Source organism: Mesoplodon densirostris, chromosome 18 (assembly GCF_025265405.1).
Source record: "Mesoplodon densirostris isolate mMesDen1 chromosome 18, mMesDen1 primary haplotype, whole genome shotgun sequence".
NCBI classification, from domain to species: Eukaryota; Metazoa; Chordata; class Mammalia; order Artiodactyla; family Ziphiidae; genus Mesoplodon; species Mesoplodon densirostris.
Window position 1 is genome coordinate 56,857,254 of NC_082678.1, and position 24,611 is coordinate 56,881,864.

General features: G+C 48.0%; 2 protein-coding genes across 3 annotated transcripts in view; both read right to left on the reverse strand.

Moving 5' to 3' along the window:
• Positions 1–13,350, reverse strand: part of AATF (apoptosis antagonizing transcription factor) — a 102,590-nt gene extending 89,240 nt beyond the window's left edge. The window contains exons 1-4 of one of the 2 annotated variants that reach the window (XM_060081252.1): positions 13,120–13,350; positions 11,890–12,072; positions 9,031–9,456; positions 8,435–8,572 (exon numbers count right to left, since the gene is read on the reverse strand). In XM_060081252.1, coding sequence (XP_059937235.1) covers positions 8,435–8,572; positions 9,031–9,456; positions 11,890–12,072; positions 13,120–13,210 — 838 coding nt within the window. In that variant the 5' untranslated portion in view covers positions 13,211–13,350. The remainder of the gene's footprint in view (positions 1–8,434; positions 8,573–9,030; positions 9,457–11,889; positions 12,073–13,119) is intronic. The other variant, XM_060081254.1, reaches the window with a different exon arrangement.
• A 5,222-nt stretch (positions 13,351–18,572) lies between these two features.
• LHX1 (LIM homeobox 1) lies at positions 18,573–24,017 on the reverse strand. Its single transcript, XM_060081924.1, has 5 exons — positions 23,848–24,017; positions 21,790–22,016; positions 21,415–21,692; positions 19,881–20,046; positions 18,573–19,497 (listed from the first exon to the last, which is right to left on the reverse strand). Exons 1-5 carry the CDS (start codon positions 24,015–24,017, stop codon positions 19,118–19,120), a joined length of 1,221 nt encoding a protein of 406 aa, XP_059937907.1. The 3' UTR covers positions 18,573–19,117.
• Between the last annotated feature and the right edge of the window lie 594 nt (positions 24,018–24,611).

Here is a 24,611-nt window from a genome sequence, read left to right on the forward strand (position 1 = left end):
TAAAACTGAGCTATCAGGGGAAAAAAAGAAAATCTAAGAGACCTAGGAAAAAAATGATATGATAGCTAAACAGTCTAAATGTGAAGCAAAAAACAAAAAAAGAAAAAGAAAAAGAAAAAAAAACACAAAACAATAAAAAGAAGAAAAAAACAAATGTGAAGCAAACTAAAATACAGTACGGTTTTAAGCAACTGATGGAGGGTTATAAAAAATCTACTTGAACCAGGAACTAGGCACTTGTACTGAACTAGGAACATACTCCTACAGACAGGCCTCTGAACACACGGGGAAGAAAAAGTCATTTTCCAGTCCCTCCCTGCCCTGGTATTATACCCTTATTTACATGATAAGAACACACTGTAAATGCAGTTGACTGGTTTTCAATTCCCAGGGTCAACATATGGATAGAGCACGGGAATCTTGGTTGCAGTTGCAGGGCAGAATGTAAAAATGTAGTGGAAGAAGAATGGAATGATTACCTCGTACCTTTTCCTCCAAATTTCTACCACCTCCTTCCTTACTCCTCATTCGCAATGTATGACCTTGGTTTCTTTCTATTTCAAAGAAAATAGAACGAGCAAAAGAGAATTTTCAGAGACTCCTACCTATCTGTGTCTACTCATATACTGTCTTCCCACCTGTCACTACAATTAAACTGTCCCCACTATCAAAGGCCACCATTCTCTAAGGATGTCCTAGTCCCATCTCACATACCTCCTCAAGGACATTGCTACAGATATCCCCCCCCATCATCATCAATTTCCCTTCTGCTGCATCATTCTTATCAACATACAAACATGCTGTTATTGCTCCCATCTCAAAAACAAAACACTTCTCTCGACTCCACATCCTTCGCCATCTAACCTCCCATTTCTCTGCTCTCCTCTAAAGTAACATTCCTAGAAAGAGTTGTCTATACTCACTACCTCAGATCCCTTTTTCCCGTCCTCTCACAAACCCATCCCAGTCAAGCCTGCATCCCTCCCACCCCACCAAAACTGCTCATCAAGGTAGAGGATGGCCACCATGTTGCTAAATGAAATGGTCACTACTCAGTCTTCGTCTTAACCTGTCAGTAGCATTCTCATCTTTCATACCAGAGGGTAAAGAAATCAAGAAATAGAGATCTAAACAAATTATTTAAAATTATAAAAGGAAAACGAAATAAAATGAGACTGAAAGTAAGGCAAAGGACTGTTGTCTTCCTGAATGCTTCTGTGCTATTTATCATATTCATGTATAATTTTAATAAAGTGATTTAAGGATAAGTGTTAAGACACAAATAACAATAATAGAGTAGCATCTTTTTGCAGTGGTCAGGTTCTAAAGTCTGAGCATAAAGCAAAAATCAAGTTCTCACAAAACTGCTTTAAAAATCCCGAAAATTGCCCAGAAAGTACAGCACCACAGTCTCTGTGCAAGTTCAACATGGTCAGTTTCTCCCCTCAAACACTACAGCCGCTTCGTCGATTAAACACAAGATGATTACGTTTGGGGACCGTGCTGGACAGAGACTGCAGGCTGTAACTGTAACCACTAGATTCGCAGTCTGTCTGACGAGATGCTCACTGGAGAGGTACCCGGAACAAAGAATAACTATGGCAGCCCCAGATTCCACCTGCCACCCATGCTTACTCCAGGGCGTGAGCACGCTGAAAAAGACGGCAGGCAGAATCACCGGCACTACTTACGCCGTTTCTCTCTCCCTCTTTTCCTTTTGGCCAGGCATATATGGTTAAAGGTGAGGTCATAAAATGTCCATATAAAGAGACTCCAACATACACTGATGTGTACGGCTTCACTGTGAATCCAGTGGATAGGGCAATTCTACTACATATGTTACTACTACTATGACGACGATGATGATGACGATTACTTACTACTAGTACTACCTATTACTACTACTGCCTACTACTTGTACTACTACAAGTCCGGGTTGCTTCCTTATTTAACTCATCACAATTAAAGATTGTTTCAGGCCTGAAGACAACCTTAATTCCTAAGAAACCCAAAACAATAAAACAAATGTTCTGATGAGATTAGCTGCAGTAGTTTTCGAGCTTCCACAGCTCTGTGAGCCATCTAGGGCTCATCTTTTCAGAGTGGGTGAAAGAATCTGACACTCTCCTCCTGGGTCCCCCACTCGGTTGCTTTGGAAAAGCACTTGCTCTGTTGACCCCACTTTACTTTCTACATAGTATAAATGCCTAATTAACCACGTTGGACAAATTAGGTAGTAGCTCAATAGGGACCAAAAGTCTTCCTACGTAGAACTCATTCTCTAAGAAACAGACCAAACATAGCATAGATTTCAAAGCTAAGTCAAGAGGTATTATGTAAATATCAAACAGAAAGTTATCAAGAAATGATTGTCTTCATTTCTCACCTACAGTTTAGGAAAAATAAGAGGATCAATAATACTCTGTGGTGGCACGAGTCCAGGAAAACAACTGTTACAGATGAGAATTAAATGGTTATAATTCTTCTAAGGGCCAACTTGGCAGTATCTTCCAAAGGCTTAAAAAAGAAACAAAAGTACAATCTCTTTGTCCCAGCAATCGAATTTCCAGGAATGTAGATCTGTGCTGTCCAAGTCAGTATCCACTAGTCACATGTGGCTACTGAGGACCTGAAATGTGGTTAGCCCAAATCGAGATGAACTAAATGTAGAATACACTCTGGATTTCAAAGACTTGACATGAAAAAATATACGTAAGATATCTCATTAGTATTTAAATATTGACTATATGTTAAACTTATAATATTTGTTATATACTGCATTAAGTAAAATATGTTACCAAAATTAATTTTACCTGTTTCTTACAATTTTCTAAAAATTTGATTACTAGGAAATTTAAAATTCGTATGTGGCTTGAACCATATTTATATTGGACAGTGCTACTTTTAGGCAAAATGCTCGAATATGTATGTACAAGAGTGTTTATCAAAGCATGCTTTATAAAAGTGAAAGGCTGAAATAAACCTGAGTATCCATCAATACAGATTGGCTAAATAAACTGCAGTAAATCAATAAAATGGAATATTCTGTAGCCACTGAAAATGCTGATGTACATCTAAATATACTGACATGAAATATGTTAAGTAGAAAAAAATAAGCTTACAAAATAGTACATATGTGTAAGATTCCATGTTTGTTTAAAAAAGTGTGTGTATGTATGTGTGTGTAAACACAGAAAAAGGTCTGAAAGGATATTCATCAAAATGACAACTGTCGGTTACCTCTGGGTAGTAAGATTACAGGTAATTCTTATTTTCTTCTTTATGCTCTTATGTATTTTCTGAATTTCTGAAGTAGGCATGACATGATTTTCTTATTAGAACAGTAAAGCTATTTAAAAAAATAGTAGCCATCAGCTGAAACAAAAAGATCAATCTTCCTCACACCATCTTGGCTAGATGAAGTCTACAGTAATAAGAGTCCTTAATCCTACACAATGCTACACTTGGAGAAGCTTGCAAGTGCCTTCGTCCCAAGCAATACTTAAACCTATCCCAAGTAATTACGAATATTCCAGGGTTCTACAGATCATTTGTGAGAACTCGGTCATGAACCCACAAAGCGTTAATCGAGCTAACACTGAAATAGATGTTCATGGATTTGTCACCTAAGGCAACTAAGTAATTAACAAAGGGGGAAATTTCGCTGACAATATTGGTTGCCTATGGGATAGGGGACTGGGTGGCAGGGGTACGGGGTGGGAAGGAGGATTTCCTCTACAGAGTCATTAGCATCTTTTGAATTTTGAGCCATGTGAATACACTGCCTACTTAAAAATAAATAAAATTTAAAAAACAAAACAGAAACATTATCTATCAAGATTCCGATTGCCATGACTTACTCAAAATTATAAAAGTTGTTCTTTAAGGTGTCTATTAGTGCTGTGGTCAAATTGGCATTAAAATTTTTAGTCTCTTCAAGTCAAAATAGTTGAGGGGCTGGGGGAAGGGCCACAGAGGGATGAGAGGGTGAACTGCAACTAGAAGTGGGAAGATGGGGGGCGGGCACCAACAAAACGTAACTTCTTAATAGTGGAATTTGTGTTTATACTCTTAAGCAAGTAAAAAAGCTCGACACTTCCTCTATATTTATATTACATTATACTGTGTTCTTGGGGGGGGTTGCTTATAGGAAATATCAAAATGTCAACCATTGTTTCTATTAAAGGTCTTTAATGATATTGCATTTTAGACCTATAATGAAACATGGTGCTCACTGCAATCTGTACTGCATCTCATTAAATACATTAATAACATGCATTTCACTAAAAGGTCAACTTATGATGGCTGAAGTTTGGCTTTCCTTTAATCATTTCATTTAAAGCTATAGAGCAAACTCTGAAAAGACAATAGAGAGCACCTGTTACAGGAATGCTCCCTCAATTCCCCCTCCATTCAAACCAGTTATGCTTATTAAGAAATCACTGTTAGTGTTTTTGTGTGGGATGATATTGTGATTTTTTTTTAAATGCTTTTCTCTTAGAGATCCATGCTGATTTACTGATAAAATGATAGGATGTCTGGTGTTTGCTTCAAAATAAAGCAGAAGTGGGGGTGAGTTAGTATAAGTAGATGAAATAAGATACGCCGTGACTTGATAAGTGTCTAGCTGGTAAAGATATATGGGTTCACTATACAATTCTCTCTACTTTTATATAGGTTTGATATATTCCATAATGAAAAGTTTTAAACAACTCATGCTGAGGTTTCCTTAAATAACATGCCTTTTTCCTTATACATTGCTGCTACCAACATAAAAGAACTGCCTCCTAATGCTATAAAAGTTTTTAAAAGAAAATCAGAGAGGAAAAAGCTGACCTCTTTAGAGGAATGGTTTTGTGCATGGAAAATCCCTTAATTTTGCTAAGGTTACTTCATGACTTACCACTTATGCAACTACTAAAATATCAAAAAATGCCTCTGAAATTATTTCACATCGAGAGGCATAATCACCAACATGTCGTATCAGGGTGATTTGGGGACTAAGTGCGTTGGGGAAGAAACGAGGTATCTGTTAAGTTTCTGAAAAGTAGAGTTTAAGGTGCTTAGGGTACAAAGGCATGCTGCTCGGGACTTGACTGTGGCTGAAATACAGCTGTAAGTCTGCTCTGTTCTAGAGGCTACTGTTAGGACTATGAGAGTAAACGACAGAGCCAAGGAGAGAATATGCCAAGAAAACACAGCCTGAGAACAGGATCTTAAATGCAGTGAAACCGACACTGAGAGGATAAAAGAGGAGTCAGAAAAGCAGGAGAACCCACACATCACATGCAGTAGCACCAAAACCTAAGGGAAACATTCCAAGGAAAGGTTGAAAGCTTCACGGTGGCAGCAGCTGGGTCTGGCAATAAGGAAATGTCTGGTCGCCTTCTCACGGTCATAGAGGCCGAAGCTGAACCGTATTACAGTAGAATCGAACACTACTGGGCTTCCCTGGCGGCGCAGTGGTTGAGAATCCGCCTGCCAATGCGGAGGACACGGGTGCAAGCCCTGGTCCGGGAAGATCCCACAAGCCGCGGAGCAACTAAGCCCGTGTGCCACAACTACTGAGCCTGCGCTCTAGAGCCCGCGAGCCACAACCACTGAGCCTGCACGCCACAACTACTGAAGCTCACATGCCTAGAGCCCGTGCTCCGCAACGAGAAGCCTGCGCACCACAACGAAGAGTGGCCCCCGCTCAACACAACTAGAGAAAGCCCGCGCACAGCAATGAAGACCCAATGCAGCCAAAAGTCAACAAATAAATTTATTTAAAAAAATAATCATAATAAAAGAATATAACACTACCCATTTTCCAGAACAAATGGTTAATTTAAATTACATAGGGAATCTGAACACTAACAAAAAGTCAAAAAACACTGGAGACAGTGGGGACAATGGTTAGTTACAGCGACGACCGTGATTCACGGGGCTGACCACTCACTGCCAGATGCCTCTTTCCGCAGAAGAGAACACATGTTCGTAACATTTGCGGTGTGCAGTGTGCCAGACACTGTGCTAATGCTTTATATCGATTACCTCCTTTAATCTTCACAATCATATTATCCCCATCTTACTGTGAAGTTAAGTAACTTGCTCCAGGCCACTCAGCTAATCCACTGCTGAGATGGAATCTAAACCCAGGCAGTCTGACCTTACTGTAAGACCAACCAAACTGAAAAGAGATTTAATTAAAGAAATGAAGTTCCAGTGTTTGTTCTGGGGTCAGTACACATTCAGCCTATGTTCCACACCAGCTGTATAACAGAGCATAAATTGTTCACCCACAGTAACGTAACCAAGAAGTTTTTCTTAAACTCTGCTCACCAAGATAGGGAAATACACAACATATTATATCATATTGTCATCAAGGTAGAAACAAGAATTAGCTACCCTTCAGATGCATAGAAATTCTGGTAATCAGAAAACGCTCCTAGATAACTAATAAGGACCTACTGTATAGCACAGGGAACTCTACTCAATACTCAATTCCACAATGGCCTATGTGGGAAAAGAATCTAAAAAAGAGTGGATATATGTATAACCGATTCACTTTGCTGTACACCTGAAACTAACACAACATTGTAAATGAACTATACTCCAATAAAAATTTCAAAAAAAAGAAAACTCTCCACCCTCCCACCTGAGAATATGTGAGACCAAATAAACAGTCCTTTCTTCTCCCTCCTCCGCTGCAACCCATCTCGTCAGATTAGGAGACATCTGTCAGATTAACTGGAATTCATCAACCAGGCAAAGAGGCAATTGGTTAAGTACAAAAAGAGGTCGGGGAATTCCCTGGCGGTCCAGTGGTCAAGGCACGGCGCTCCCAATGCAGGAGACGTGGGTTCGATCCCTGGTGGGGGAACTAAGATCCCACATGCCACATGGCACGGTCAAAAAAATAAAATAAAATAGTTTTTTTTTTTAAGTGTTTAAAATGCTCAGAACTGTTGCAAAATAAAAGTTAAATAACATTAAAACAGCTAAAGAAACCGAACTGTATCCAAGAGTAAGAATGTGTCCCTTATACTGAGCACTGATAAACCGTTAAAATATCTACATTTTGAGATGAATCCCCAAAAAAGCGGGGACAGGGTTGGCTCAAACAAGAAGAGTAATGAGTAACAACATGGAAAAGGCCTTACTGTGAAACATTTAAGACATTTAATCTAGGTCTCATTCCAAAGGCATACCGGAAATCAGGGCACTAGGGCGTTAAAAATAACAGAGGTGTGCTCCAAAAATCTCAAAAACGCTGAAAACCACCAAGCTATCATTTATTTGAGGGAGGAAGCAGCAGGGAAGAGCTGGAGGAGGGGCTACAAAAGACCCACGCTCACAGTACCTGCAGGGTTCCTGACTTCAAGTGTGTCAAGACACACAATCTAAAGACTGGCCCTCGGGAAGTAATTCCTAATTAAACCAAGTAGTCCCCACCAAGAAAGGTTCACACAATTCCTTTACTCTAGAAATCCTACTCATTTATCTTCAATGGTTTAAGGTGATTCTACCAAGAGGCAGACGCCAAATCAGACTGATGTCCTCCTCAGGCCCCTTCTCATGCTAACTCCATGGTATTATAAAAACAAGTTTGAAAGAGCAAATGACAACAGTAAGTCTCAGCGTGCAAGCAAGGGATGGAGATTCCAGCCTCTGTGCGCTCACCCCGCATCGCTCTCCTCGGCCCCAGTCCTCTGGTGCCACTGGGCACCCAGGAGGCAGCGTGGTGCAGAAGGCAGCCCCTAGATTATAAGGCAGAAAAGCTGGAGGAGGCTGTCTCTGCCATGCATGATGGAGCTTTGTAACTTTGGGCAACTCATTCTCTGTGGGCTTTGGTTCTCTGCTCTGTAAAATGAGGGAGCTGGGAGCCAAATAATTGCTAAATTCCTTTGCTCTTTTAAAATTCTTGGACTTTACAGCCCAGCAATTCTCTTTCACAACTTTTTCCTCCCTCTGCGGTCACCATCCTTCATCACCCTCTGTAACCCAAAGGGAGACAGGAGTAAGGTCATCTCAGCATTTTGTTCCAGAAACCACCCGACAAAGAAAGGCATCCTTTAAGCACATGATATACAAGTTAAAGGAACTGAGGTTAGTCATTCACTGTCTCCCTTTCGTTCTATGCCAGTGGTTTTTCCCTGAGCACTAAAGCAGTAGCTCAGAAAGCCAAGAGGAAGGGGAGGGGAAAGTGAGAGCAGGGCTGGAAAAAAGAGGAACAGACATGACTCAAGCACCCAACCTGTTTCGATCAAAGTTGCCTTCATTTGATAAGAGGGTTATACTGCTATTTTTTTAAGTTAAAAATCACCACTTTATACCATATTATGACTAAAGCCAAGTCTTCCCAACTCTGTCGTGCTGTGAATACAATCCCAGTATATCCCAGTGAACCCCAGTGGTTTTAAGCATCACAATATGGGATAAGTATTCTTACTGTTTTTCAAGGCGCTGGCAAATTCTGGGCCACCTTTGTCCTTGAAAATGGGGAAAACATCTGGTTGAGGAAGCTGATTGGTGGTCAGCAGAGCTTTTTGTAGCTTTATCCTTCCTTCCAAGAGCTGGTCCCACAGTGCTGAGAAAGAAAAAAGAATTCCATTCCTCAGCTAATAAAACCTTCCTAGGGCAGGGAGAGGGGGAGGGACTGGAAATCAAAGCAGTCCCTAAGCAGCACGGCTTTATCAGCTTCATGCCATGGAAACACTCTATTTATTACAGGAAATAAATCCGGTGTCTGGACGCAAACTGACTTGCTACATGAGAGAGAGAATGCTACAGCCCAACGAGAGGAGACAACGCCCTTCTCTTCAACCTTCCACAGCTGTCAGAAGTACTAGAGCAGAACCAGCAAAGCAGCTGAGTGAAAGCAATAGCAGGCCAAGCACAGGGGAACGGCGCTTTGGGCCTCTAGGTAAGTGGGGCGCGTCACCAACTAACTGGAAGGACACAGGTGAGAGCAAACAGCCACAAACAAACAAAAAGGAGATCAAATGTGGACACTCAAAACAAGCAAACGGCAAGCCGTGTACAAACCTATCTGGTTCTTCACAGCTTGGCCTTTCTCCACTTCCTCGGAAACTCTGACCTCGGAGAAGGTCATCACCAGCCCGTCGTCCTCACTGGTCCTGTCTGCAGCCTTGTCTTCCTCACTCTCACCTTCACAGTCTTCCTCACCATCTCCCTCCTCCAGACCACTCTCCTGCTCTTCGTCTTCCTCCTCCGCACTGCTACCGAGGTCATCCATTCCCTCAGTAAACTTTTCAAAGTCACTGATGCTCTGGACACTGAAGCCCGACGCCTTCCTGGAGTGGCTTCTGCTCCTCTTTTTCCAGGCCAGGCTACTGTCACCATCACCACACTTCTGTTCCTCAGCACTCATGGCATCCTCACTGGATTCCTCCAGGCCCAGACCCTCCGAATCTCCATCTCCAGACCCTTCCTCATCAGATATTTCTTTATCTAAACAAGGGAGGGAAGAAGGAAAAAAAGAGAGAAAAGTTACCTTAAAACAAATACTAGGCCATGTCTTTCATTTTAACTAAAGGATCATGACATCTATCCAAAAAAAAAAAAGTATTACTGTTTTCAGTGCAACTCAACCAATATTTATTACACATCTACTATCTCTAAAATGCTAAGAGAGAAACAAAAATGAATAAAACATGGGTCCTATGGGATTTCCCTGGCGGTCCAGTGGTTAAGACTCCGCGCTTCCAATGGAGGGGGCTCGGGTTCGATCCCTGGTTGGGGAACTAAGACCCTGCGTGCCACACGGCGTGGCCAAAAACAAACAAACAAACAAACAAACAAAAAACCAAAAAACATGGGTCCTATCCTACTGAACGGCTCTAGTGGGAAAGACAGACCCATAAAAACTATAATACAGAGAAGAACTAAAAGCACTTTGACAAAGTTTTGGTAATCAAGAGGAGGAAGAGATTTTAACCGTGGAGCAAGTGAATTTAAGCAAGGTTATAAGGAAAAGGCAGCCTTTGATCTGGACCTTGAAAAATGGTCAGATTTCATCTGGTGTAAGGGAATTACTGGTTTTCCCAAACCTGCATCTGACAAAATAGAGTTTATCACTAACTGTCCCAAATGCACAATCTCTGACACCCTAGTGATACCTATTAAACACTTATTAAGCACCTATTATGAACCAGCCATGGATGAAAACTAGAGACTGACAAACAGAATGTAATATCTGTGGGGACGGGTTCACAGTCTGCTAGGAGTGGTAGATATGCATAACCAATAACTACATTACAATATCATTAGTACAGTGTATAGAGAAGGGTGAGAGATGGCTTCATGTAAAGGACACATTATAGTTTTACTTATTAAGCATAAGTAACAGGTCATCAGACAGAGAAGAGGGAAGGAAAGGAAAAGCAGCAGATGCAAAGGTCCAGCACACAAAAGTGCACTGGGGTACAGAATGTTGGGATATGAGCCCAGAGAGTTGCTCAGGGACCAAATCAGGAGGGGTCTTGTCTTCCACGGGAAGGAGTCTGAACTTGATCCTTCAGTAAATGGAATATTAGTTATGGCTCCTGATTTTACTTATGCTTGGGGTATCCTGACACTTACAAGTCTTTAATGATTATCCAACCTCTTCCATGGTAGAACACAGGAAGCATAATCATACAGGGACCTGTTACCAACAACTTTCTTCATAAAATAAAGATTTTTATGAAAACATGATGTCGTAAGTACTTCTTTAAGTAAAAATATATAAACTCAAGACAGAGAAGGCTGTCAAAAACAAATATACAGAAACTAAGTGCCAAATAGTAAAGAGAAATAATCCTTTAAGTTCTTTAAATGTATGCCATTTCTCAGATAAAGAAATATTCACAGAGTAGTAGTTTGAAGTACAGATCTTAGAGTCAGACTGCCTTATTTGCGTTCCAGCCTGCACTTACTAGATATATGACCTTGAGCAAGTTACTTAACCAATGTGCCCCTCAATTTCCTTATCTGTAAAATGGGGATAAACAGTCCCAACCTCACAGGGCTGTTGGGAGGATTAAATGAGATAATACATGTAATGATATGGTGGTAACATTTTCTGAGGACTTACTATGTACCAGGCTCTTAGAATTGAAAGGACTTACCACAGTGCCTGACACATGGTGAGAGCTCAATAAATATTATACTGGTCCCAGGACTGGTCTGTTTATCATTCTCTAAGCAAAGAATATGAAATGAGCTTATCATCTGGGAGCCCCAAGGACTGTATCAGGGACTAAACCATGGATATCACAACATGAGTGACTGTTTCTTTTATATTATCTGTAGATTCTCAACACGGTCCCTCTGACCTCTCTAAAGGAAAACAAATAGCATCCACTCAATAATCACCATATCCCATCCCCTGCTTCCGCTCTGAGAAACTCACAATCTTTAAAACTATAAGCTCACATCCTCCTAACTGTTGGAGGGAACAGGGAAGGATTACGAAATTTTTACACTGGCAAAAGATGAGTGTCACAAATTAATATTATCCAGTGACTCGATGCAAGACTTGACAAACCAAAGGAAAAGGGTCAAAATCCATGAGTAGCATGCTCATCAGACACAATGCTTTTTCAACACATAGCCCTCTCCAAAATCCAAATATGCAAGGCCTTTTCTCTCACTCCATTTTAGGGTGAGCCATCAGTGCAAACATTAGGAGTATAGCAACTTAATAGCTCCAGACTTCAGATTCCTTACCAAGTGAAATTCAGTACTTCAAAGGGCCCTTTCTAATGCCAAATCAGTGGTCTCTCCTAAGACAGTAAGTGGGGCATCTGGCCTAGTTCTGCAGAGAGCATCAAAAAAAAAAAAAAAAAATTTAACCCCAAAATATCAGGAAAGAAAGAGTACCATGGAAATACGTCTACTCACCAGATGAACCTGGCAGAGTCCGCTCCCAATGGTCTGCCTTCCAAGCTCTTCTAGAGGTGGTCTCGCCAGAGTACCTCTTGTCTGTGTCCAAGAGGGAGGCTGACGCCAGCTTTCTAATGCTACCCACCGCCAGGAAATCATCTTCCCCATCATCAAACCTGTCAATCACTCTGGCAGCAGTGGCTGTCGGGGGAGGGGAAAAGTAATCAGAATCTCCTGGTTAGAACAAACTTTAATGGTAACCCTGTTGAGCCCTTTAAATTCACGCTTGAACGTCCTCTACAAAATCCCCACCAACTTCCAAGAACAGGGACCTCATCACCTCCCAAGGCAGACCACTTGCTACCTTGCTGCTGCTGTTCCTGTACAGAAAGCTGACTCTCTGCATCTACTAGAAGGATATATTTCCATGCCTTGGATCATAGAAAACTAGTCTAATCCCTCTTCCATGTGTGACAGTCAGCTCAAATACTTTAAGTCAGCCATCATCATGTTCTATCCCACTCCAGCCCATCCCTCAGGGAGTTTTTTGTTTTTTGGGGTTTTTTTGCGTATCCTGGCTAAACAGCCCCAGTTCCCTCAACTAATTATTCCTAAGAAACGGTCCAGCACTCACATTTATCCCTCCGTATTCTCCCTTCCTCACACTTCTCTGACTCAAGCCTAAAGGAGGATTACTCCCAACTAGACCTTGAACATCAGCTTACAGATCAGAAATATCATTCGTCAGCCGCTAAGCAAGTGTGCTGAAGCCTGTAAGGGCTGAAACGGCACCATGGAAGCCTACTTCTTCCTTCATCCTCCAAGTAGGTTCTCAGGGACAGGCAGAGGTTTTTTTTTTTAAAAAGGATGAGACTTTTTCTTCTCATTTCTAACGCAATGCCAGTAAGGGCATCCTGAAAGATAACTTCCAACCTGCTACCAGACTCTGGCTGCCTGCAACAGCACTGGATCAACAGTTAACCCAAGCCTGAGTCCTCCGGACGCTCCGCCCACCCGAGCACCAAATCTAGAACGCGCGTCCGAAGGATTCCGAAGCCCTCCTCCCCAGCCCCGGGGGCCACCCTCCCGGGAAGCAGTTTTCCTCTGCGCAAGGGGAAGGAGAGTAGGCTAGGCGGCGAGGCCCAGCTAGGCGGCGAGGCCCAGCTGCCGGCCCCTCACAAACCGCCCGGGTCCGCACTGGGCCCGGCCCACGGCTCCGCACGTGGCCTTGCCCCCATCAGGCCTCACCCTCCTCCAGGTCGGCCTCAGGATCCGCCTCGCGCGGTCGCGGGTTCAACAACTGTTCCAGCTGTAGTGCTAGAGGCTGCGGCCCCGCCATGGTCACCAGGTCTCGCCCTGCGCCGCGCTACTGAATGTCGCTCTCTCCCTTCCGAGTCCTCTCGCCCAGAGACTGAGCCCCAGCACATCCAGGGACGCCCGGAGCCGTGCACCCTGCTCCCGGCCGGCAACTTCCGGAAGGCTCCCGGGAGGGGGCGGGGCTTGCGTCACTACGGGCGTTGCTAGGATGAAGGCGGAAGCGCCCGGAAGGCTGACGCGTGTGCGCGTGCGCGTGCGCCGAGGGGGTGTGTTGGGCAGCGCGGGAGCGTGCAAGGGCACGGCACCGCTGCTGGCCCCGAGCCGAGACAGCCTTGCGTGCAGCCTGTGTCCTCTTGTATAAAGTATGTCTCAAGATTCGATCGAGATTTGCTCAGAAATAAAGTGTAGTGTAACCGTGACCCGTGGTGGCTGATTTGGGAAGGAGGAGGAGTCAAGGGTAAGCGTCTCGACGCTTACGTGTGCTTTAGGGCACGCACAGACTGGGACCAAAAGAAGGTTTGGCATTTCACAATTTGGAGGAGTCTGGGGCCGGGCACACGCCTCTGGCCCCGCGATGGCCACGATTTGGAAATCGTGCCTCAGGGATGGGCATGTGTAAGTGTGCGGTGCACTGCTGGCATTTTTATTAATAGGAATTAGCAAGCGCTATAGCTGTGCGTAAATAAAGATCGATTCTGTAGCTGCTGCAAGTAGCCTTGTCTGTGCAGGGAAAAGGGGTGGAGAGGGGATTACTCTACTGCACACCCATCGGTATTGATATCCTTGCTGTTCAACGATGAGGGCATACTCAGACACTTGAAAGTAGTGCACAAATGCGGGAAAACTCAGGGCTACAGTTAGAGGGGCACAGGTAGACTCAAAATATAAAGACCCAATAGGATCAATTTAACTGCACCCAGGCGCATAGAAAAATACAATCCCTTTATGTGCTCTTTCCTTCATCAAGCATTCCCTGACTGCCCGCTATGTGGCAGGCACTGCTAAATGAGATACAAAGAGGAGTAAGTTAGATTCTCTTCTGGCAGTGATCAGCCTAGGGGGGCAGACAAACATGTAAACAGAAACTGCAAAAAGGGATGATCAGGGGAGTAGAAGGTGGTCTATCCTTCCAGTATCTGTTTGAGGTCACCTGTAAAGACCTAGAAGCGTCTAAATGGACACTGCCTCAAATGGATCCAGAAAACAGGGTCAGGGGTGCCCTGTGCCCTTCCTGGGAACAGCCGAGGCCAGTTGGATCCCACAGTTGAACAGCCTGGGGAACCCTCAGTTCTCCAGTGTCTCCTGTGGAACCCAAGGGACATGAGGGTCCCCGACTTCCCTAGTCTCCATACACGCCCCCAGCGTCAAGAGCAACAAGAGACCACTTGTCCCATGTCCCTTCCTAGGTGGCGGCAGGAAGCCCTCGGGGTAGATGCCCACAGACACGGGAAGGGAAAGCACTCCAGGCTAGGATGGTGGCACCCTAGGCAAGGCACTGAGGCAAAGAAAACTGCTTTTTACCACCTGCAATAGAATTCAGTCGAAAACAGCTTTAAAACAAAAACAAAACAAAACAAACCATATCCCCTGTAATTGCAGTCTGGTGCCTGCGTCTGGGGCCTCCAGAGTAAAAGCATGCTCCACGGACTAGGACAGCCATGGCCCCGGGCTTTGAAGGACAAAAATGTTTCCCTCACCCCACACTTAGGAAACTACCTCCCCCGTCCTCTTCCCTTCCTATATGGGACACTAATAAGGCTTAGGAACCTGGCCTTGGGGTAAAGAAAGGGGAGAAAAGGAGCCAGCAGGTGAGGCAAGGCAGAGAGTACCTCTAGCTGTCGTGCAAACAGGACACTGCTGGCTAATTCTGGGCAGAAAATGCCTGCTTCCCTACTCTTCTGCCTCGTCTCTGTCTAGGCACCTACTGACTTGGGAAGCCTTTTGAGGAAGCAATCAAGACCACTCTACTGCTGCACACAATCCAGGGCCCCCAAAATGCTTCCCTGGCTTTCTCACCCCATCCTGAGAGTAGGGAGGGCACTCCAGGAGTGGAGGAAAGAAGAAAGAGTTCTAGGACTTAAGATGCAGCTCAGAGATGTGGAGGCACGAGGCAACAACCTCCTAAATCCCCTCTCTGGGGCGTCCTGCCTACTTGATTCTAGTTTCTTGAGAAGGGAGGAGAGGTTTCCTGATGGGAGTGGGAGTGGAGATGGAAGGTGGACTATGGGAGGGGCTATTTCAAAAACTCTACCTCTTAGAAGAAATGTAAACCCTGACTGCCCTTGAGATGTGAGCAGATGAGATGAGGAGGGGGAAGGGAATAAATGCGAGCACGCTCCGAAAAGAACAGTCCTCTCCAGAGAAGGTCAGAGGGTCTCACAGTTCATGGTCCCTCTGCCTGCTGCCTAAGGGCTTCAAAGTGGCACACAGATGTAGGAAGAGCAGAGGATAGGCAGGGGTGACATGGGATACCACCCCCCCCCATTGTCCCAATCTCCTGTCTGTTCAAGAGTTTAGGGAAACCATGTTCTTACCTTTCTCTCTTCTCAGATACTATCAAGCATCCCAGGCCCCTGCCAATGCCTGTCCTGGCTCTCCACGCATCACCCTCCCCGACCTTGTCTAGCCCTAAAGCAGTTCCCACTTTCCCCCATCCTGGAAAAGAGAGGTGGGTGAGCTATGCCTCCCTCGTCCAGGGCAGATGGCAGCTCCCAGTCGCCGGAACCCTGAGAGCAGGTGGCTAGAGGCACAGAGGTGGCAGCTTTGAGATGGCTGCAGGGAGAAACCAGGCTGCCAAGCCCAGGCAGGAGAGGAGACTGCGTTGGGGGTCGGAGGGGACCGCCTGGGCGCTCCCCTCCCACCCGCACGCCTCTCCAGGGAGTGCCCAGGCACAGTGGGATGGTGCAGCACTCCTCTGTACCTCAGGGCCAGAGGTGGGCAGCACAGCTCTGATGGCAACAAGAACAGTCCCTGACATCCCTAGACCTCCCCACCTCGGGCGGCTCCAAATTTGACTGCTGAAGTTTGCCACCTGTCCAGGGATTCGTTAGGGTTCTGGACACAGCTTCCAAGGGGAAAGACCGAGCTGCTGCCAGAGAGAAGTCAGAGAGAAGAACTGTGTCCACACCGAGCACCCAACTCTAAAATGCTTATCAAGTACCGGATTCCACAATAAAGCTGCTAAATAATTCAGCAGACTTGATAGGAAAATGTGGCTTCCCCATGAGCATACGTTCAGTTAAATGAATGTCTTTAAAGGAGGCTGGCTATAATGAATAAGTTGGCTATGATTTAATGTATATAAATGCTAAAAGGGCAAAAACAAGGCGATCTGCATACAAAGCAGGTAAACAAATGGGCTGCATGCAGAGGCTAGGAGTTTCAAAAGTCTCCCCAGTATTTCATAAATTTGGATTTCTGAAAGAACACTGTCAGATTCCACCCCGATAGTCCTCCCCATTGAATAAGCTGTCATGTGGATGCAGTGAAATATTTATTTTAAAGCCTTCTTAGCAAGAAAGATACACTTGGTTGTGTCTTAACAAAATATAAAAACAACACTGGAAATTGCATACCATTTCATGTAAAACCCTTGATTAAAAAAAAAAAGGAAATAAAGAATCCAGACTGAAATGTAGGTGACATGGAAAAGAAATTCTGGAACTGTGGTAGTGTCTGATAGTCAAACACACACACATATATTTCACAGCAGATAAAATATTTAAATTCCTTCCATGTTTAATGAAGACTTGGAAGGGATTGAACTACTTTTCAGAACCTTATGGCTACTCTCAGTTGAAATCTGATTTCTATATTGGTTATTTTTACTCCTCTTTCAGAGAAAGTAATACGTATCTTGTGCCAAGCAAAATAGTTTTCCTTCTGGGAAACTTCAGATGAAACAAATACTATAAAACAACTATTTCACATCAGTTCTGTGAAAGGGATTAAAGTATTTCATTTATAGCTGTGCTGTACATTCATTTTATGTTATCTTTCAATCCACCAAGTTAGAAAGCAGGATTATCTATGGGAAATGAATTGAAATAGAAAAGGACCACCTCTAACTACCTATTTATAGGTAACTGACATTCAGAAATCTGGTTTTGCCTGTTTAGAGGGGAGAGGGAGAGAGTGCATGGGGTCTCATGCTTAATGACAGACTGGGACCACTCATTTTTAGCCATGGATTTGATTTCTATTTCCAGTTTTATATTAACTTATCAGCAAACATCTCTTCTATTGTATCCGTTAAAATTCACGGAATGCAAATCTGTAGTTAATAACAGCAGGAAGGCACAGAGAAAAGCTCGGCTGGCATTAGCAAAGGGGTTCAACTACAGCCAAGGTAAAAACAGATCCACCAGTCCTGTCTCTCTTCCTCCGGGCTTCTGAGAGGTCATTCGGCTCCGTCACAGCTCAATTCTAGTTGTTAAAACATCAAATAACACACCAGTTATCTAAACATCAGATTTTCTATTTTTATTAAAAACTCACAAATTTATTCAACATGTTTTCTTTCATACAGTGAATGGTCTAATATGCACTGGAGGTCACACAAGCTTAGGTTTATCAGAACAATAAAAGACATATGAGAAATTTAATATATAAAGAAAAAAGTAGCAGCTGTTGACTGCATATTTGACCATAAAATTTAAATATTTTGGACTTTTATTTTAAAGACACAAAAATAAAACCTGTGTGGGTCTATATAAGTCATATTAACAATTCCATGAATGTTCAACAGGACTAAAAATTAGCAAAGATGTTTTTTTTTTAAACCTTGTAACACTTTTTTTTTTAAACACTTTTTCAGGTTGTGGTGCCAGGCACCTTTACAGTATTTGTGCTATAATTACTCTATTTGGCAAGTGTCTGAATATCACGTTTTCTCTTTGCCTTGTGTAAACAACACCTTTTTACATACTAGCACAGTGAGCTGTGAGCCCTGTAAATCTGTCAGAACATCTACAGGAAAAGAAAATGAACAATTTTGGTTGATTGCTCAAAACATTTTGTTTTGAACAAGAGGTTTCAAAACAGGATATATTAGTAAAACACTGAACTCCTGAATTTAACGTTATACGTAAACAGTTGACTGTTTTTAGTTCAATAGTTTTTTTTTTTAATTTTGTGTGTGTGAAAGGTAGAATACTTTTCTTGTACAGCTGATGTTCAAGTCATTTTACTAAGAGGTCTGGCTGGAGACCATCCTATTGAGTGTGTGTGTGTGTGTGTGTAGAGCTTTGTGAAGGTAGAAGAGTTGATACTGAGGGCTTTACATTTAGAATTTTGCAATTTTGGCAAAAACAAAAAAACCAAAAAACCCAGAGAGACAAAAAATATATATATATATAGTCCCACCTGATGCACAGCAGGTCGGCGTTTCTGAAGCTATAAGTTTGTTGTCGCTGTTGCTGAACTCTGAGACAACGCTAATAAATTTCCCAGAGCCAGAACCCTCCAGGCTGGCCCGGGAGCGCCCCGGCCGCTTCACCGCCCTCAACCGGCTGCGGGCGCAGCCTCCCTCCCCGCGGCTCCTGGCGTCACCACCGACTGGCCGCCCCCTGCGGCTGCCGTGGGTGTTTTTATGCAGCCCGTCGGGCTCTCGCTCACGCCGGCGGTGTCTGTCAAAGGATCCGGGTCCAGGTGGGAGGTGGGGAGAGGTCTGCGTTTCCCTGCGGGAGCCCCAGTTCTGCACCTTGCCAGCCAGCGCACGGATCCCAGTTTTACCTCCAGGCGGATTTGGATTCTATTTCGTGTCCCCCTTTCCCATCCGGTCTCTCCAGACGGAAAATGGTCCCCCAAGCTGGAGGAAGTGGGGGGGATGACTTGCTTTTATGGGTTTTTTTTTGTTTTTTTCCTGTTTTTCTTAAATAAAGGTTCGTTTCTGTACAACCACGAACTCCGCGGATCGTGCGCGACTCCGCTACCACACGGCCGCCTCGTTCATTTCGGGGGGGTGAGACAGGTGGTTTCCGTAGCTCGCCCCGCCGTTGACCGACAGCGACGAGAAAGGTGGGCTGGGCCCGAAGACCTCGGCCGACATTGAGTGGAGAGGCCCGGGCAGGCTGGGCTCGGGGCTGGGCGAGTCCCCGGGAGGATGCGCCAGGATGTCGGTGAACCGCTGAGCCTCGCTCGACGGGTGGTGGCCGGGCAGCGGGTGCTCCAGGCCACCCAGGGGTGTCCCGGAAGGCCCGGACGACGGCACGAAAGGCAGGTCTACTGGCGTCTGAGCCTGCGAGGACGGGGGGCCTTGCGGGAAGAAGTCGTAGTTGCCTCCGGGAGCGTAGTACTCGCTCTGGTAATCTGCGGAGCAGCGAGGAGGCTGTCAGGGCGGGGCCCTGGGTGGGGCGGGGTGACAGGGCGGGAAGGCGTGCCCGCGAGCCGGCTGGGGAGGGCAACTCGGGGAAGTCGCCACTCGCCGGGCTCCCCTGCCGGGCCGGGAGCACGGAGAAGGCTGGGTGCGAACGCTGGAGCTGCTCCCTACCTGCCCATTCGCCTCCTTCAGGGTCGGGAATTCGGTCCGGTCTCACTACCTCCCCTCGATTTACTTCCCGGCCTCCACCCATCTCTTCCCTACTCTCCACTTCTCTATAGAAAGCCAGAAGCGCCTCCGCGCTGCCACCCGCTTCGGACGAAGCCAACCCCGCCCGCCCTGCCCGCGCCCTGCCCCTAGGCAGCGCACCCACCTCCATAGAAGGAGAAGGGCCCGTTGGGGATGAGCTCGCCCGGCTCCAGGCGGTCCACGAGCGGCCGCATCCGGCGCGGACTGCGGAAGAAGGCGTGGCGCCGGGCGCCCAGCGCGCTTAGCTGCTTCATCCTCCGTTCCTTGGACCGTCGGTTCTGGAACCAGACCTGAAGCACACACGCGGTGGCGGGGGGGTGGTGAGTGAGGCCCCGGAGACCCCACCTCCGACTTCGGGTGCGCCGCCGGACCTGGCCCCTCACCGTCTAACTCGCGGATTCCGGGCCGTGTGGTGTGTCTGTGTGTTGTATATGGGGGCGGGGCGCGGACTCTGAGTAGGACCGCGCAGGGTGGCCCTTGCGCCCATGGTGAACAGGATTCCCGACAGAGGAAGCTGGGCAAGCCGCCCTGCTCAACATGAGGCAGTTGGAGTTGTTTCTAATAATTCCACCGACACAGTTACAGCTTCCCGGGGGCCGTACACACCGAGGCTCAACCTCCCCAAATAGTATCAGACACACAGCTTCCCTTTCAGGGACCCTGGCAGCCCCCTCCCCCGCATGACAGTGACAGAGATCCAAACAGCCTCCTGTTGACACTCAGTCTCCCAAAGATAGTGACACCAAAAGCCACAGTCTCCTTTTCCACCCACGTACAATCTCCCAGTGCCAAACGTACTTATCCACAGCCTCTCACTGGTAGTGACACAGACAAGCAGCCTCCCCTTCCCCTGCGCACAAGATCGCACAGCCTTTCAGAGGCAGAGGGCCCCCGTGGAGGGCAGCCTGAATAGTGCGCCCAGGCACACAGCCTCCCAGGCACATCCACCCATACCGTCGCAGAGCCTCCAGGCACCGGACACCTAACCTTGGGCCCAGGACTCGGGCCCCGGTTCCCACGCAGTCTCAAGACCTCACAGTGGGCACCTGCGCAGCCGCCTGGATGGCCACCTCCCATCCCATGCTACTCTGTACAGGCCTAGGTAGAGCTGACTCCCGCCCCGACCACCTTCCCTTCAAACCTGGACAGCCCACCTCTCTTCGGAGGGGAAGTCTCTGCTCTGGGGCTTGTTTAACTGGGGCAAGAGACCCACAAAGTTGGGGGTGGGGACCCGCAGAGGGAGATCACGTAGTGCAGAAGCCAGCGGAACCGATTAATTCCGGGAGGCACAGCGACCTCTTAGCTCCTCCCGAACAGGGGTGGTAGTGCAGACAGATGGGTCCCAACTCTCGTCGCAGTGTCCGACAGTGTCCCCTCCTCCAGCCTCACGCCCCCCGTCCCTCCCCCACCGTCACCACTCTCACCTGCGCTGGACCAGGAAGACGAGGAGGTATAGGGAATTCCAGATGCTCTGCGCATCTGGCGACGCTTCGAAGTTCGAACCGGGTAGGGTTGTGTCTGCGCCTCTCCCCTCCCCCTCCGCCAGCCTCCAGGGACTCGCACTGCTCCTCAAAACAGCCCCCCCGCGCCCCAGCTCGGCCTGCACGGAGTAGCTGTGCGGGCCTCTAGGGAACTGAGTGGCACACTCCGGCCCTGACCTGAATGACACGCATGTTGAGGCCAGTCTCCTGAGCCAGCTGCTCGCGGATGTGGCGCGTGGGCTTGGGTGTAGCGGCAAAGGCGGCCTTCAGCGTCTCCAGCTGCTTGGCCTTGATGGTGGTGCGCGGCCCTCTCCGCTTGGCCCCCAGGTTCTGGTCGTCATTCTCATTGCTGCCGCCTTCCTTGTCCGACACGTTGGCGCTCTCCGAGTCCTTGGCGTCGTCCTGCGACGGGTCTTGGGAGTCCGGAGACAAACTGGGGTCACTGCCCGTGGTGGCTGGGGAGAGGGAAGGGACAGGTGAGCAGCAACCTTGGCGGCCCTTCCTCCCCCCAGGACCCACCCGCCCCTAAGGAGCCGGGAATTAGGGCCTCACCCGAGTGGAGGCTGTTCTCTTTGGCGACGCTGCTGTTGCTTAGGTAATCCTCTTTGCAGACGAACTTGTTCTCATCGATGATGTAGAGCTCCTCGCCGGTGGAGAGCTGCTTGTTACACATCATGCAGGTGAAGCAGTTCAGGTGAAACACTTTGCTCCGGGCTCTCCGCACCAGGTCGCTAGGGGAGATGCCCTGCGCGCAGCCTGCGCATTTGGTACCGAAACACCTGCAGGGGGGCAGGTTGGCGAGGGCCAAGGGAAGACAGAAACAGGGAGAAAGAAAGTGGAGGAAGAAGAATAGGAAAGAGGAAAAGGAGAAAGAGAGAGAGAGCCAAAAAGAGAGGCAGAATGCCGATTAAGCAGGCAAGAAGGCAGGAGAAAGCGCGGGGCACCAGTGAAAAGTCAGGGAGGAGATACACATGGTTAGAATGATGGAGTAAGGAGCTCAAGCTGCCCCCACCCCTAGCCTCACGCCCAGCGTTGTTCCAGAGGGAAAAAGCGCTGCCGAAGAAGGCGGCAAGGTGGCGACGGTAAGGGAGAGGGAGGCACCTATTTTCCGATTAGATTCAGAGAACAAAATTAGAGCGCCATACAAATGCGTCTCGATCGCCGCTTTTCTCTATATTGCCTCTCCTTCGTCGCAAAAGAACGCGCGCACGGGCTGGGGGTTGGCAAGGTCCAGTCCAGCCGCGGGTAAACAAACAGCCGCGGAGAGCCCGGATGGCCACAGCCAGGCCGTCGCCACGTTCAAGCCCAAAGCCCAGCAGGTTGGCGCAAGCTAGACTGCATGGGGGCTCTAGGTGCCGGGCCGCGCTTCGCGGGAGCCAGGCTTCTGGGGCCCACTGGCAGTCGGCACCGTTCGCCGCTCCCTGGCTCGGCTCCCGCCAGTAGCGGGAGGCCCGGCAGCACCGGCCGAGGCCCAGAGGCTCAGCCTGCGCTTGCTCTTGGCAATACCAGCGGACAGAGCTTTGCTCCATGGTCCGCTGCAACCAGAGCCGCGCGTCCCGGGCATGCACTGGGGACAGCGCGTCCCAGGCCTCTGAGCAAAGCGACCCGGGTGGCTTCGAACCCCCACCCTGTCCCCCAGTTTGATCTGTTACCACAAACTCAGAGAAAAGCAGAGACCAAGTCAGCCAAGTAAACTGGGAGATTTCAAACGGGCACAAGGGAATTTCAATTCGAGTTTGCTACAGTTCTCGTGTGTTGTGTGGATTTGGTGGCAAGATAGTAACTTTAGGAGGATTCAATTAAAATGTAAACGGAGGAGGGTTGTCGGGAGAAGTCCCCCGGCTCCGACGACCCGGGTCTCGGCTTTTCCTCAGGTTTCGGCAAGGAGGTGGCGGGCTGTGTCGGGCAGAGCCTGGGAGAGCTCCGAGCGGAGCCTGCGCCTCATCAGCGTTGGGCGGAGGCCGAACATCCCGCCAACCCGGGCAGATAAGGTCTAGGCTACCGTGCAGTAGTGTGCCCAGGTCGGCGCTGGGAGCCCCAACCGGGTTTCAGGAAGACCCTGGGGCGTGCAGGATAGGCACCATGGCCGAGCGCTTCCCTGCCGCTGCCACCGCAGGCGACTCGGGCACTCCATGCAAAAGGCTCGGCGGTTCCCGCCAAGACTTCTCGGAGACGGAAAAGACAGTGGCATGGAGCTAGCCTGGGCTTCCAAGCTCAGCCTGGAGGACGAGCAAAGCCGGGAGGCCCGGAGAATGCAGTCGCTGGAGAGCTCTGCAAGGGGAAAGGCAGGAGCCGGGGCTACATCTCCTGAGGCTGAGCTACCTCCTTCCAAGCTTGGAGAGGCTTCTGGCTCACAGGCGAGCTCAGACTCTTTCTTCCTAGGCACGTGCAGCCAAGCCCGGACCCACAATTTCCAGGACGAAAGCAGGCCGCGTCCCGGGGAGCCCAGCGCGCCAGCTGGCGAAGAGGCGGGAGCCCCCGGGACTTGGCTGCCCTCTCCAAAAGCAGCTCCTAACGCGGCCGCCGCGGCCACGCTGACCTCTGATCCGAAGCTGGCTGGGAAGGGCCCGCGGGGAAGGCGCAGAAGAGGCGTGCGAAGGAAGTACTCACCGGAAGAAGTCGTTTTTGCAGTAGAGCTTGCCTTCCCGGGAGAAGCACTTCTCGGTCAGGTTGCATTTACATTCACAGCACTGGACGCACTTGACGTGCCAGGCCCTGTCCAGCACGTTCAAGAGGAAGCGGTCCAGGATGGGCCTTTTGCAGCCGGCACAGTGCACCATGGTCTTTGGTTTGGTTGGGTGAGGCCCGGAGAGAGAAGCGCAGGTAGAGCCGCGGGGATGATTCACCAAGACGACCGGCAGGAACTCCCCAGCCCCTCCAAAATGGGGAGACACACTTGGCAGTGCAAACCGAAACCCGCGCCGGAAAATCAGAGAGAGAGAGGAGGCTGATGGGGGGCGGGGGGCGCCTCGGTGGAGTGTGCAGCCCGACAGTCCCGGGGCCCCGGGGCACAGCAGCGACGCCGCCGCTCCTGGGGCGAGGAAAGAGTCTCAGGCGGGCGAGAAAGCGACTCTTCTGCCCAGAGCCCGCGAAGGAGTGAAGGTCACCGAGAACGGCGACGGGAACGGAAATAAATAAATAAAACGGAGTCGGAGAAGGAAGAGGACGACGCGGCGAGCTCGGCTTGCAGGGAAAGCGCCGCTGAGTTCTCTCGGGCTTGAGGTAGAGCTGTCAGAAGTCAAAGTGCATCTGCTTTTGTCGGGGTATGAGGGCGGGTGTGTGTGTGTGTGTGCAGGGCTGCCCGTCACCGGAATTTCCCCTCCTCTTTTTATAAAAGAGAAGAACCAAAAGACTAGGGAAGCTTTGGATCCTAA